This window comes from Penicillium soppii (genome assembly GCF_028829465.1).
Source record: "Penicillium soppii strain IBT 18220 chromosome Unknown utg000006l, whole genome shotgun sequence".
Lineage (NCBI taxonomy): Eukaryota > Fungi > Ascomycota > Eurotiomycetes > Eurotiales > Aspergillaceae > Penicillium > Penicillium soppii.
In genome coordinates, this window is record NW_026643236.1 from 1,180,107 (window position 1) to 1,194,991 (window position 14,885).

Below are 14,885 nucleotides of genomic sequence, written 5' to 3' on the forward strand. Positions count from 1 at the left end.
ATCTTCCCTAAGGCTAGGAACTACCGACATAGTTCACTTTAGAACGCCCACCAAGCTTTCCGTCACTGTCTACTTCTGTATCTACCGTCTCAGAATCAATACTCGCTCCATCCATAGGACCCACAGCCTGAGATTCCGGGTCTGTTCTCGCCTTCCTCTTGTCACGCCATAAGAGGAGTTGAATGAGAGCAGTGGTAGTAACTAAAAATGGTTGTTAGTGGACGCGCGAATGGAAATTGACGTAACTTCCTTACTCAGTAGGATTTGAAGCACAATTGACCAAGTGTATCCCTTGGCGGCCCGAGGAAATTCTGTCGTCTTCCAAACGAAGTTCGGCGCCTGTGATAACAACTTAGCTTTCGTTGATGCTTTCAAAGTAGAAGGGAGGACTTACCACTGCCTGCACCACGTATGCAAGGTCATTGGCCATTGCCACTAGCATTGCTCGCTTTTCGGTATCGGCGGAGCAGATCTCATTGATCCAGCTGAGAATTAAAGGACCAGCGCCTTCCTGGAATGGTATTAGCAATCGGATTTCAATAGAGACGATATAGGTTTACTAACGCCGATTTTGCTGAGCCAGTAGACAGCAATTCGGCCTTTCATGCCCGTATACAGGGGAATCTTGAGCAGGAGGACACTAATGGTCAGCTATATGAGTAGTTGAATTAGTATTTTCACTGAAATATTCCCGGAAACGAGAACATGACTTACGGTAGTGACAGCGCCAATGTAGATGAATGGCCAGCGGGCACCACGGCAGGGACCATCTGATAACCAGGCCCAGACTAAACCCATACCAATTAGAATGGCAGTAGTTGGGAGAGGCACTTGAAATTTTGTTAGCCAATGATCTTGTGTATAGGAAAAACAAGGAAAGGGTCAGATCATACAGTTGTTGATCTGCGCGACCGTATAGGACGTTCCTGGGACCGGAGCAGGGTGCTTGTTGAAGCTTTTCAACCAATATCCCATACCGGGTTGAGGAATTCCGTTGTTCCACACAACGTAAAGCAAAGCTTCAAACTCATATTAGTACTATATCTACAGGCTCATAATTGAGTAGCAAGATAACTCACGAAGCAGGTAGGTGTGCCAGCTGAGAAGAATTCTCTTTGCCTTTGCTTTTGTCCATCCTTCCTTTCCAGCGCGTCCAATATTTTGCATTCTTTTGACTGAGAGTAAATGCTCTTCCTCGGTGGTCCACCACGTCTTCTTGCCTCCTTGGGGTAGATTAGGGAAGAAAACGTACCCTGCGACTGCGAGCGGCAGTGTTATAATACCATCAATAATAAAGAGCCAGCGCCCTGTTGTGATTGTCAGAATTATCCATGTCACCTTTCCGTTCCGGTAAGAGGATGGCTAATGTGGTACTTACAGCCCGCGAAACCATGGGTGCCATCAAGGCCTGTATATGCGGCGGCTTGAAGGAAACCGCTGAATAGAGAACCAACTGAGCCAGCTAGCCAGAAAACCATGGCTCGCTTGCCAATTTCTCGTGGCGTGTACCATGATCCAAGCATGTAATGAATCCCGGGATAAAAGCCTGATCTATAGGGTGGGTAAGCACTTGAGTGACTGACTACTTTGTGTTAAATGAGAACGTACTCAAAGAAGCCGACAAGAAAACGCAAGGCATAGAGCGAGTGGTAATTTTTCACGGTCGATGTACAGATTGTCGCAAGACCCCATCCGACCTCGAGGGTTGGAATAACCCATCGTGGAGAGACCCGAGTCAATAGCAGATTGCAAGGAATCTGTCCGATCACGTATCCCACTGTCCAAATAGATGTACCTGGGACTTGTTGTTAGCTGATAGTCCATCGTCAAAATTCGAGTTACTTACTTGTCACGAGTTGGTTGCCATACATTTCTAGATCTTCCTCCATCCCACTTAGGAAAGCATTATTAACATTTGTTTGGTCAATATTCTTCAAAAAGTAGCCAATAGATGCAAACGTTAGAACGAAAGCATCCACCTTAAAGAGCAGCCAGCGCTCCTTTGGTGGAAGTTCGAACGTATCCCAGACATAGCTTTTCCATGATCTTGACGGTTTGGCGAGAGAACTTTCGTCCGAACTAGACCCATTTTCGGCATCTCTGCTGTGCGCTCTGGAGACAGCCACATGGGTATCGTCCCTTGTGTTCCCCATTTTCAGGTTTGGAGTCACCCAGGGTCAGTGTCGCCAAGAAATAGAGCCGGAAATGTATGTATCGACGCTATCTTCATTGCTATGGATGCTCTGGCTATTTTATGCAACAGTACGGTATGTCCTCAACATGACCAGTGATCGCGTCAGTTCACGATCTATCAGTATATTCCGTTATTACACTTTTCCAAGACTTAAGGATATGTAAACTAATGCTCGAAATGGATTGGAACGTCGGAAGATCCCCGGTACACTTTATCTTGGTGGCCCATTCATTGCGATGCATCAGGTCTATCTTGCGCAATAAATGCGGTAACTGGTCTGGATTTATAATCTTCTAATAATCTAAATTGGAGCAGGAATAGCGCTTACACTAATCAGTTGATAATGGTCCGAGACCAACGAAATCATCCGATGATCTGACAATGGCTATCGACTTGCGTGCTAAGGCGCAATCCACCACTAGTTGGCGTCATGGAAGTTGTACTTTCGCCATACAATTGAAGTATATAACGCAGTATATCACACAGTATACATCAATACACGTTTGCCTGCTAATTAACTTGGCTAAAGAGAAAGAAAACAATAAAAATGCCGGAATTCATTAGCGTCACCTTCCCAAACGCATCCACTGAGCTCACGCCAATCCCTAACGCGGCGATTGATCCCGAGTATCTCGTGCGCTATGCCCGCTCTCTAGATGACTTTGGATACAACTACACACTGGTTCCATATGATTCATCCTCATTTGACCCGTTCACCATCGGAGCGACAATTCTATCAGTGACCAAGAACATCAAAGTCATCATCGCTCTTCGCCCAAACACTCTATATCCCACAGTAGCTGCCAAGGCCCTCTCAACGCTCGACCAGCTAAGCCGCGGTCGTGTTGTCGTCCACTTTATCGCCGGCGGCAGCGACGCAGAGCAAGCCAAGGAAGGAGACTTCCTAACAAAGGACCAGCGCTACGGGCGTCTCGAAGAATACATCAAGATTCTACGCCGTGCCTGGGACTCCAGTGAGCCCTTCGACTGGGAGGGCGAGTACTACCAATTCAAGCAATTCAGCAACCGCGTCCGGCCGACCAACGGCACCATCCCGGTTTCCGTCGGAGGCTCCTCCGATGAGGCCTACCGCATTGGAGGATCGCTCGCGGATATTTTCGGTCTCTGGGGCGAACCCCTCAAGGAGACGAAAGAGCAGATCGATCGCATCTACGCGGAAGCCGCGAAGGCCGGTCGCGCGGAATCCGATAGACCGCGTATCTGGGTTACTTTCCGCCCTATTCTTGCGGAGACCGATGAGCTGGCTTGGGCGAAAGCTCATCAGACGCTCGATGCATTGACTGCTAATCGGGCAAACGGCCAAGGGAAGGTCCCGGCTAATGCGCCGCCGCCTCAGAATATTGGATCACAGCGTCTGCTGGATATTGCGGCTCGTGGGGAGATTCAGGATCGTGCACTCTGGTATCCTACTGTCACTGCGACGAATGCGCGGGGCGCGTCGACTGCTTTGGTTGGATCACCTAAGACAATCACTGACTCTCTGATTGATTATGTTGATCTTGGTGCGGATTTGATCTCTGTTCGTGGTTATGATAACCTTCACGATGCTATTGATTATGGACGCTTTGTGCTTCCTCGGGTTCGTCAGGTCCTGGAGGAGCGTGAAAATGGAGCTTCCGCTTGATTGACATTACCCTATATGTATATACTTTTTTCCATATATTCCCAACGACTTGGACTGGACGATATAAATTTACTTGCATTGACATATAAATCTTTATTCTATGCCCTCAAAGCTACTATAGCTAAAGTAAGTTCGATTATACTTAGTTAATGCGAGGATAATAATGGATAGATAGCTTCTTTATATGCTGGAATCAGAGCTCCAGGGACTTTGAGAAAGCCCCCAAAAAGGATGTGTAGAAAAATGACAATGAAATACATTGAAGAGTAATTGAAGAGAAATGAAGAACCGTCTAGGTACAATAAATATTTATAATGATGAAGAGAACAATCAGAATGACAAAAGAAGAAAATAAAAAAAAGAAATGAAAGGGTAATGAAGGTCAGAATGGACTTCAAATAAGGTGGTTTGGGATTTCGGCAAAAAAATCGTGATCAAGAGCACTTGGCCGTCTTTGTCGCAGTCACAGTGCTAGTCGAAGTAGTCTTTGCAACTTTAGTAGACGTAGAGGTAGCACGATTGGTGATAGTAACTGAGGGACTGTTCGTGACAGTTGAGGTCTTGATCACGGTAGAAGTCGAAGCGGGAAGAGTAATTGTGCTCTTGAGTGTAGAAGTGACAGTAGCGGTCGTCGTGACGGCAGGAACGCTGACAGTGCTCTTAATGGTTGTGGACTTGAGGCTGACGGTGGTGATGGTTGTGCCAGCCAGGGTGATAGTCACATCTTTGCCAACAATGGAGGTAACAGTGTTGGTGACAGTAGAAGCCTTCAGGGTCGTGGTCTTGCCAACAGAAGTGGTGCCTGTCACAGTGGTAATCGACGTGACTGCTGGGATGGTGCTTGTCGAGACCTTGGTGGCAATTGAGGTGATCGTGTCAGTGACAGTGGACCCCTTAAGCGAGGTGGTCTTGGTGGTTACATCGGTAATATAATCAGTCACAACGGGAATTTTTGTGGTTGAGGTCTTGGATACCCAGTCGACCTCAGTGACGTAGACAGTAACTGTAGTAGGATTGGCACGACCAACAATATCGCGTTTCATCTTCTTTGCAGCCGTGTCGCAGCTGACAGTTGTAGTGACTGTCTTCATGGCCGTCTTTGTGGATGTTGAAGTGATGACTTGGGTTGTAGCCTTGGCGTTAACAGTTGTCGTTCCTCCGGTTCCCACGGTTACTGTTGCGACAGATGTCGTTTTTCCGGCCTTTCCACTGACAGTCTTGATACTTGTAGATGTTTCAGTCTCCTTCTCGGTGACGGTCGAGGCAGCTGCTGTGATGGCAGATGTGATAGTCGTGGTGCTCTTCACCACCATTGTTGTATCCTTGCCAGTCACAGTGACAGTGCCAGTGGTCGTAGCTTTGCGTGTCGTGGTAACGGTCTTTGCATCGGGCGTGACTGTACTTCCAACATCCATAGTCACAATTGAGGTCTTGGTGGAAGTTGTCGTGGGCTCAGTCAGAATCTCAGTGGTGGTGATGGTTGCCATTTCAGTTGTTGTCTTCAAAACAGGATCAGGTGTAACCGTCACAATGGTAGTGGACTTGACAGTTGAAGTCTTATCAACAGGGGTGATCGTCACAATGGCAGCCGTGGTAGAAGTGGTCACCACACTAACTGTTGTCGTGATAGTCACGACAGGAACAGTCACAGCGACCGAAGATGAGGTAGTCGTGGCGGCAATAGTTGAAACAGTTGTCAAAGTGACAGCTGTGCCAGGAACAAAGACCGTGCCATCAACATGAGTGAAGTCAATCCAAGATGTCGAAGCAAAGAAATTGGCCAGTTCAAACTGAGCAACGCCAGTATTGTTGAGCTGCGAGGCGAAGGTTGCACGTTTCAAAGTGCTGGATCCAGGGCCGTAGTTTCCATACTCACCGAAAGTAACACCAGAAGTTTGCGGACTGGAAGTAGACCACTGCTCCCATCCAGCAGCTTCCACAGAAGAGTCGAGATAGGAGTTGATGTACGCAACTCGGGCATATGCGTTCCATGGTCTGCCGAGCGAGATCTTGGACATGGATCCGGCGCCAGTCGATGGTGTAATGGTACACTGGTCAAACACAAAGCCACCAACAGTCGTGCTTGAAGCCCTCTTATCAGCAGTCAGGCTGATACCGTCTTTGTTGGGTGCAATGGTTGTGTTCAAGAAGTATGCGGCGCCACTTCCCCAGATCATGTCAATATTTCCTTCGACGTAACCGTTGCTCATCCATAGGTTACCATTAATCAACAGAGCATCCTGGTTTCCTTTGACTTGGCATCCTGTATTCCTCGGTATCAGTAATCTGCTTGGCATCGACTAAACATCTAGTAAAAAACTTACCATACAAACTGGCATATTTGCTCGACTTGACAGCAAAGCCTAGCGTTGCGACGTCTTTTTGTGTGCCGTTGTTGTTCACGAAATTGATGTTCATAGCCTGTTTATGCTGTTAATATCCTGCTATATCTGTGCGAATGTCCCCATATATGAATTACCTCAAAGTAGTTGCCAGTGGCATAGACTGTGGCGCTGTCAGAGTTAGACTGATCGGCGCCCGTGTCAACTCCAGTGTTGTATTGGATGGTGACTTGGTTGCTGGAGTAATCGTAGGTAGACTCAGAGTAACCCATTAGAATGATAGAACCGGACTTGCTGACAATAAGCTGCTCCTCGTATGTGCCAGGATAAATGAAAATAGTAGGAGTGGTCTTCGATAAGGTGGGAACGGCATCAAGGGCGCTCTGAATGGTATCGTACACGGTCGTATTTGTGCCAAGACTTGTCTTCGACACGATGTAGGCCCCAGAGGGAGGGGTTGTTCCATCGTATACCGATGTCGTAGTTGCCGAGGGAGTAGCGGTTGCTGTAGGTGTACTGGTCGTAGTACCGGACACAGCGGTAGGGGTATCAATCGAATCCCAGTAAGTCATATCGATCCAGTCAGTAGAATCCATGACATTGGCCAACGAGTAAGTATCCGCCGTCAACAAAGTGGCGAATCCGAATGCCTCGCGGGCAGCCTTGTTGTTTTCCCAGTTGCCCGGTCCAGTGTTGTTAAATTCAGCAAATGTGACACCACCCGTGCGAGGGTCTGTGGTCGACCACACTTTCCAACCAGCGGGATTGATGACATCAGTCAGATAGGAGTTCTTGACAACCACCAGAGCATATTGGGAATAAGGTCGGCCGAGATACACAGTGTTTGTGAGATCGACCGTTGCGTCAGCAGCAGCAGTGAACAATGTCTGGTCAAAGATGTATCCTCCAACGGCACTCGCAGAAGCGCGGCTCTGGGCTGTGATCGCAGATTTTGCTCTCTTGGCTCCAATGGTGCATCCCTTGAAGTAGGCCTTCGAGTATCCCCAGATGAAATCGATCGCACCCTCAATGTATGAAGATTCGTAGTATTGGTATCCGGCCGTGGCTCCAGTCAAGAGAGTGTCTTGCCATCCTTGAAAGTATACACCTATGCAGAAATTGAAGGTTAGTGAAGCTCTTCTTATTGGCCACTTCGACACGACGTACCGTAGAAAGCAACATGGTTTCCGTAAATGGAGGCAGCGAGCGTAACATATGAAGACTGCAAGCCATCAAGGTTATCCGAGTTAATGATGTTGACATTGTAAAAGGCGATTTTGGTTGACGCAGTAGATACTGTAGCTGTCTCGGCATCGGAGTGGCCACTTGGGAGAGGGGAGACAGAAAGACCATGAGCGAAGGTGATCGTGACTTCGTTGTCGGCGTAGCTTTGACCAGGATTTCCAGTGGTATAACCAACTATCATGACAGGACCATTCCGATTGATCGCGGGCACCTGCTCCTCGTAGGTGCCGGCATACATGAAGATAATCTGGGTGGTAGTATCGTCTGGGAGGGAGGCCAAAGCATCGGTGAGATTGCCATAGGAACCGTTCACTGATGCACCAACACTGACGAGCACAGCGCCAGTAGGGGGTGTAGTGCCGCTTGAAGGGTGTGCCCAAGTTGCAGAAGCGGTTGAGACTGCCGCAGTGGAGGAGACAGTAGTTGATGTAGTGGTGGTGGTCGCAGTCGCTGTAGTGCTAGCTCCGCCAGTCAAGTCGTATGATGGAACGTACTCGTAGGCAGTCATATCAAGCCAAGTTGTATCGCCAATCCAGCTAGATAAGGTATATGCCTCGGCCTGGGTCTCTGTGAGATTGGTAGAAAAGGTTGCACGGCTGCTAGACCAACTTCCCGGTCCAGTGTTGTTGAACTCCCCAAAGGTGACATAATCGGTTTGAGGACTGCTCTTTGACCAAATCTGCCAGCCAGCCGGGTTGATGTGCTTGTCCAAGTAGGAGTTCATGTAAACGACCCGACTGTATGAGGAATATGGTCTGCCGAGCCAGGTGGTTTGGTAGGTACTCCCGTATGTTGAGGTGTACGTCACGAGACAATTGTCAAAGACGTAACCTCCAGTTGCCGTAGCCGAGGAACGACTCATCGCAGCAATGCAAGACCCGGCAGTGTTTGTTGCAATGACAGACTTGGAGAAGTAGGCCGTCGAGAAACCCCAAATGAAGTCAACAGAGCCCTCAATATAACAGTTGGAGAAAACCTGAGTACCCTTGTTGGCGAGGAGGGTATCCTGGTAGCCAATGAAGGAACAGCCATAGGATTGCACAGTTCCGTAAAAGTCGGCAGCAAGAGCAGCGGTATTCGCGGTCTGGGGATAGGTATTCTTGAAATCTATGTTGTAGAGGGCGAGTCCCTTTCCATCGCTGTTCTTGGCGTTGACAATGGGGGTCTCTTCATCCTTGTTGGCGCTGGTCAACACACCATTTGAGTATTGGATGGTCACAGTGTTTTGAGTGTAATCATTCTCGAAGGTTGTTTGGCCCCGGATGATTGTCTTACCCGTACGAGTGATGGAAATCTGCTCGTTGTACGTGCCACTCATAACATAAATGGTGTAATCCTTGCCGTCATTGGGAAGAGCAGAGATAGCAGCGGTAACATTTTTGTAAGGACCGTCAGTGGGGTTGACAACATAAGTAGATGTGGCGGTTGCGGCAGCAACAGTGGTTGTGGCAGAAGACTGAGTTGTCGTGATTGCTGTGGATGCCATGGAGGCTGAGGAGGCTGAGGTTGAGGTTGCGGTGGAGGTAGTCGAGGTTGAAGTCTGTATGACATCTGCGCTCTTGATAGCGGCCAAGACCAACGAATCAATCCAGGTGGTGTCAGAGGATGCATAGCTGGGGTAAGCAGCAGCAAATACGGCGCTGACACTGTACTTGGACAAGCTTGATCCGTCCAAGAGAGATACATACTTGGCACGGGTAACGCCGTTGTTGGCATAGGCTCCTGAGCCGGTGTTGGCATACTCTGCAAACAAATTGAAGCCATCTTGGCTAGTTGCGCTGACGTAGGCACCACTAGCAGCAATCAAACTACCGAGCGCAGAGTTCCGGTAAACGACAACAGTACCGGGACCGTTGGCAGCGGCAAGATATACATTTGTATTGGATGCTCCCGACTTCTGAGCCACTGTCACGCTGTCAAACACGATAGTTGAATTGTATAGAGTCGAAGTGGTGGTCAAAGTGGTACCCTTCGCGTATGTCATCAAAGCATTGTTGTTCACAGGCACGATCTTAGTGTTGAAGACGTAGATATTGGCTTGGCCATATAGGACCTTATCGAGGGACTCGATATACGAGTTTGCAATCATGCCAATTCCGACACTGGCAGTGATACCGAGGGATCCCGTGGAGACAATTTGACAATCATAGAAGGCAAATTTGTTTCCTTTCAAAATCATTGCACCAGAGCTAGAATCAGTGTTGAGGAAGTTGACGTTGTTGAAGTTCACTTGTTGGACATTATTGTACACGTTCAAAACAGTGCCTGCGTTGCTGATCGTGACTTTGTTTTGAGAGTAGTCATTTGTAGTGTCACTTTGACCAACAACGGTGACAGTGGGGGTTGCTGAAACAGTCACTGCCTGGGTGTATGTACCCGCAAGGACAGTCACGGTTGGAATTGCATGGCTCTGCGCATAGGCAATAGCATCTCCAATCGCAGTGAACTGGCCACTGCCGTCTGTTGCAACAGTAACGGCATTGCTTGAAGCTGGAACGTTATTAGCATACCTGAGCTGTAAGCTGTGCCCTCTTGTGATAAACTTACTAGAAGCAGTTGAGATTGAGGTCGGAGTTGAGATCGAAGTTGAAATTGAAGTTGAAGTTGAAGTCGTGGTCAAGGTGGAGGTTGTATCCGTCGCCGGCGTGGTTGCTGGAGTCGAGATGGCAGAAGCTACTGAAAGACCAGCAAGGCCTAGCAGCGATAAGAGACGCATCCTGAAACCCCCGCTAAGGTGACAGGGAGAGGCTTTGGGAGAAACAAAACAAACAGTCCAGAAACGTTCAAGCCTATACGGGATGATATCCCAAGGTAGGGCCGGATATATACTGTCACCAAAACAGGCAGAGAAAACCACAAACGAGAGGTTTACTCAGGCGATCACGTTATTTATACTCTGTAAAGATCAATGTGCCCTATAAGAAAAAGTAAAAAAGGAAGCCGCAAAGCTATACTAAGCCCTTTAGAGAACGACAATCTCCACCACTATCTGCCGCCTCCAGGGGAAAAATAAGCGAACAGGTATAGCAATCCGAGGTCAATAAAATCGACAGAACGAGCAATCATTGGGTCATGAAGATCCAGACCCACGGCATCGGCATTAGGAACAGCAATCGACATGATCCTCCGGATCCATTCCGACCCTCGCACGTGGAAAGCGGCCCTTGTCCGAACTAAGACCTTTCGAACGATATCGGTGAGCCGGACGTAGCAAACCACCATAATATTAAACTGATTAAAACAATTCATAGTTCAGGTTGAATCTACTAGTGGTATTGCGCCACCCATCTCGGTCGTCTGAACTCGCACACGTGGCTGGCCCAGATAGTGCAGATATCTCAGCCTTGATATAATCTGGGTCCCCGTTTGATGCCGGAAAAGCTTAAAGACTATATCTGCACATGTAATTATAGCGCTTACAAACTGCCCCGGGCCGTAGGCTTGTTCCTCTATAATGTGATTGATCCCTTCTACTGATACATTAGGTGTACATAAACATAGTAGAACAACGTTTTACCAAAGTTTACCCTTATGCCTAGATTATATCTATGTACATTGGTGAATTTGATATAGAAAGTCTAGAGCGGCAAACTTCTCCGGCAATTTGACCCTGAATGTAGTAGTTTCGACCATGAATTATATGTGATGTGGCGCAGCCGGTAAAAAGTCGGCGCAATGCCTGAAGATAAGAGGAAAAAAGCGTGGAGAAAAAATTGCTTAGCTCGATGCTAGCGATCAAGTGGATGGAACTTGTCGATTAATTTTCCGGCCCTCCCGGTGTGAGGATCACTCTCCACAATTTTTTTTACAATGGGCTAATTGTGCCGGTAGTAAATAACGGTACCACTGTTCATATGGTAGCTGTTAGATATGTCTTGGAAACAAAGATAAAAATTTTCCGTGGTCCTGAACGCTTGCGCCGTAGACCAATCAATAATATCGGGGAATCCGAGGAGAAATAGAGCAAATTTTTTTCCGTGTCCCGTGATCACTGATCAAATGATTAAAAAAGGCTGAAAAATACTGTGATCCGATCACGACCCAAGCTTTCGTTTGACAGCATTGTCAGGAACAGCGAATTAAAGGGGAAAAAGCGCGGATTGTACTATGGGGCAGGGGTTCGGTAAAAATAGCCTGCCCTAAGTTCCACGAGTTTAATCGCGCGGCTGGAACAAGATCTTAGAACTTCTAGAAGAAAAGACCGATTGTATTCCATCCATCCTTTCATCCGGCTACTACTCTCCTCCGAAGATAAAACAATTCAATGGGCCGGCTAGAATATGTACGGAGAAAAACTCTTAAAACTCTACAGGGATAGCTTTTAAGTCGACTTATTTGACGGAATCATACCTAGGTAACCGAGAATAGTACTCCGTGGTTATCGGAAATTTGCTTCTGTTCTTTAACTATTGCTCATTCTGTCAGTATTGTTGCGCGACCAGGGGAAACAAGGGTATATATGTTAGTTAACGTCCGTGTGTTGTAGTGTTTCGGCACATCCGATGCTTCTTTGTGTGACCTGTCCGTACCGAAGGCAGGCTATTTACGCAGTTGTTTCGCCCTCGGTGGTTTTGTACTAGGATTTTATTGGCCTGATTTATGCCTTGGTTCAGATCGCTTTTAGTGGGTATTTACAGTGTGCAGTGAGTGTATAGTGATCGGTTCAGCACGGAGTAACTAGCCAGATAGACCCATAAAAACAGAGCTTTTCATATTATACAAATTTGTGCATCACCACCTATTAGAGGGGGTTTCCGCAACTTGCAACCTGTTACATTCTTTAAGTTGGCTACTAGAAATATAGGTGGGTAGGGTACTTTGTTTACGAGGCGATATGTAATAGTGTTTCAGGTATCATCAGTTTGAGGATCCTTACCCTATGCTGTAGTGTACATATTCATCATGGTGTTTGTTCAATGGAAAACTCTTATTAATAATAGTATCATATGATAATTTTTAAGGATACTTGCCCTGAGTCATGGTGAGTGATTGTAGGAAGATGATTAGCTAGTCGGCAATCTACAGAGCCTTAAAAGAGATCCTCTGGTTATTTCGCCTTCTTTTTCAACATAGTTATATATCGTGTTGCATATTCATTAGGCATTTCTCGGCCGATAATAGTGTGATTTGATCGTTTTCAGAATCCTTCCATTGCGTTTTGGTGTATTATCATTGGAGGATCATTAGCCACCCAACAGCCTGAGAAGGATTCGGCGAGGTTCTAAATAGAATCTGCTGATAGTCACTCACCTCCATATTGAAAAGTTCAAAGCTGTAGTGCAAAGGGCATATTGCCCAAACCTTTCAACCACTACAATTCTGAAAGTAGACGACACACATAGCGTGAGTCATTACCAAATATCGCAGCTACTATTACTATCGTCTTTTTCATTTCTGTCTCTGCGGATGTCCTTTTATACAGGGTCATCATGGCGCAATCGACGAGCGCCAGAGCCACAAGAAGTGATACAATTAACTCAGAGCTCATCTCCTCCCTGAAAGCGTTTATGATCGAACATCGGAATCCCATCCTGCCTTGCAAATACATCACATTGCCCAGAGATCCCGCTTTTTCTGGGCGCGAAGGTACAATAGCAAGTATTCGACAGGCTCTTCTCCCCTCTCTATGAGACCCACAAAATGGATTCAATAGCTCTCAATGAGATGATCCCATCTTTGAATGTCTATTCTCTTTGTGGTCTAGCTGGAATTGGCTAGACTTCTACTGCCAATGGAATTGTTCACAGGTATGCTGATAAGTACGATGCCGTTTTCTAGATTTCAGTGGAAGAGGAAACAAAGCTCTGCGACAGCTTTCGTGAGATCGCTGTCAAACTTGGAATCGTTGCAAATACCAGTGGAAAGAATTTGCCAGTAATCCGAGATACATTCTTAGCATGGCTTGCCAACTCTCTTACATCGTACGAACATATGGACCATGGCAAACCCGAAGAAGCATCTTGGTTCATAGTATTCGATAACGTCGATCGTGCTGATATACTCGGGGACTCTTAGCCAAAAGAGGTTGCTGGCTCAATTTCGGTCACATTTCGAGATCCATTGATCAAAAGCTTCATCTGTTTGGGGAACACCGGAACCATAGTTCCGGAGCTATCGGAAGAAGAAGGCACGTCTCTACTTCTTCGGCTCACTAATCGCGAGAGTGATGTGCATAATGCAAAGCAAGCACCTGAGGTCGTTCGAGCCTTGAGAAGATATCCACTTATCATCGCACAAATGGCCGGGGTCATTGCAGCACGACACCTTGGATTTGATGAGTTCCTTGAATTGTGCTCTGAGGACGGAAAGAAGAAAAATGCTTGGAATTTTAGAAGGGCAATTAGCTTCCCTTCACACGCAAAATCAGGCACTTGGTACTGTTTCGGCCCTAGATGAGTTGAAAGAGGGCAGGGTCTTACAACAAGCGATGTCATTTCTAGATCCGGACAATATCCCGGAATCACTTCTAGAAGAGAACCCGGCTTACATGGATTGGAATCTTTATTCCCAGCAAGAGTGACCCACATAGCCGCGTAGCTCTAAGTTTAGCTAACTCAATCATCATCATGTACTCCGTACAGTCATGTTCGAAATCAGTTTTAACTCCACACTCTCTCACTTTGTCTGCCAGAGCTCCACCTAGGCTGCACTAGTCCAGATTAGACATCTTTCCGCCGCCTTACATCTATCGAAACAAAAGCACTTTGCTCATTAAGGTCTATGTAAAAGTGTTTTAATTTTCCGCCGGTTCTAAAATAAGGCCCCCAGGGACAAATTGCGTATGTAAATAATTAAGTTTTGAACCCTGGCCTCTATAAAGCTCCGTACAGCGGTTCGTCCAATCTTGTTAAGTTGTAGCTCAGCTAGGAAAGTCAGTGCGGCAATGGTGCGACGAAGGTAAATTATCACCCGGCTTCCCACCCTAGCTATAGTGCAATCACCCTTGTCAACCCCGGTCGCGTGACGCTAGAGCAGTGCTCACCCATTTCTCGCCCGGGCGACACCTACCCGACTACTGGCCGCACATAAGCCGAGTATTCTGCACGGTCAATAGCCAATGCGCTCTCAGCACGTAAGCGCCACTCTAGGGTGAGTACGGATGATATAGGTGAGAAATCTCATGACAAGGTTGGGAGAGATGAGAGCGTAGTTCTGGTACTGGGCTAGAACAGACGGGGTCCATTGAGCACTTTCGGGTCCTTGTTTGCAGAACCTCGAGTGATTCGATCGGAGGATGGCGTTTTTGTGGAGATTTGGCGATATACGCTGGCATCCAAGGTGCGCAATAATGTATAACGGAATCTGGATACGCGCATTATGTACTGAGTCAGCTACATAAGAGCAAATTGGTGTTGTCATCCTTCTGTTTGTGGCGACCGCCTATGCAACGCCTCCCATCCTATACGGCTGACAGGCGAGTCATTCTCCGTACCAACCCCCAATTCGACTTCTTCCTGCT

The 14,885-nt window shown here is 47.2% G+C and overlaps 3 protein-coding genes across 3 annotated transcripts; 1 reads left to right on the forward strand and 2 right to left on the reverse strand.

Moving 5' to 3' along the window:
* Window positions 1–13: 13 nt before the first annotated feature.
* N7529_007820 (Major facilitator superfamily domain general substrate transporter) lies at window positions 14–2,153 on the reverse strand (the record flags this gene model as incomplete). Its single annotated transcript, XM_057243347.1, has 10 exons — window positions 14–201; window positions 255–339; window positions 395–511; window positions 565–651; window positions 715–830; window positions 894–1,019; window positions 1,080–1,307; window positions 1,379–1,551; window positions 1,609–1,795; window positions 1,847–2,153. 10 exons carry the CDS (start codon window positions 2,151–2,153, stop codon window positions 14–16), a joined length of 1,614 nt encoding a protein of 537 aa, XP_057094885.1.
* Window positions 2,154–2,741: 588 nt separating this feature from the next.
* On the forward strand, window positions 2,742–3,839 carry N7529_007821 (LLM class flavin-dependent oxidoreductase; the record flags this gene model as incomplete). Its single annotated transcript, XM_057243348.1, has 1 exon — window positions 2,742–3,839. The coding sequence occupies one exon, from the start codon at window positions 2,742–2,744 to the stop codon at window positions 3,837–3,839; it is 1,098 nt and encodes a 365-aa protein (XP_057094886.1).
* A 434-nt stretch (window positions 3,840–4,273) lies between these two features.
* On the reverse strand, window positions 4,274–10,142 carry N7529_007822 (putative pectin methylesterase; the record flags this gene model as incomplete). The annotated part of the gene is made up of 5 exons (XM_057243349.1): window positions 4,274–6,102; window positions 6,164–6,260; window positions 6,319–7,289; window positions 7,349–9,916; window positions 10,112–10,142. The coding sequence occupies 5 exons, from the start codon at window positions 10,140–10,142 to the stop codon at window positions 4,274–4,276; spliced, it is 5,496 nt and encodes a 1,831-aa protein (XP_057094887.1).
* Window positions 10,143–14,885: the final 4,743 nt, after the last annotated feature.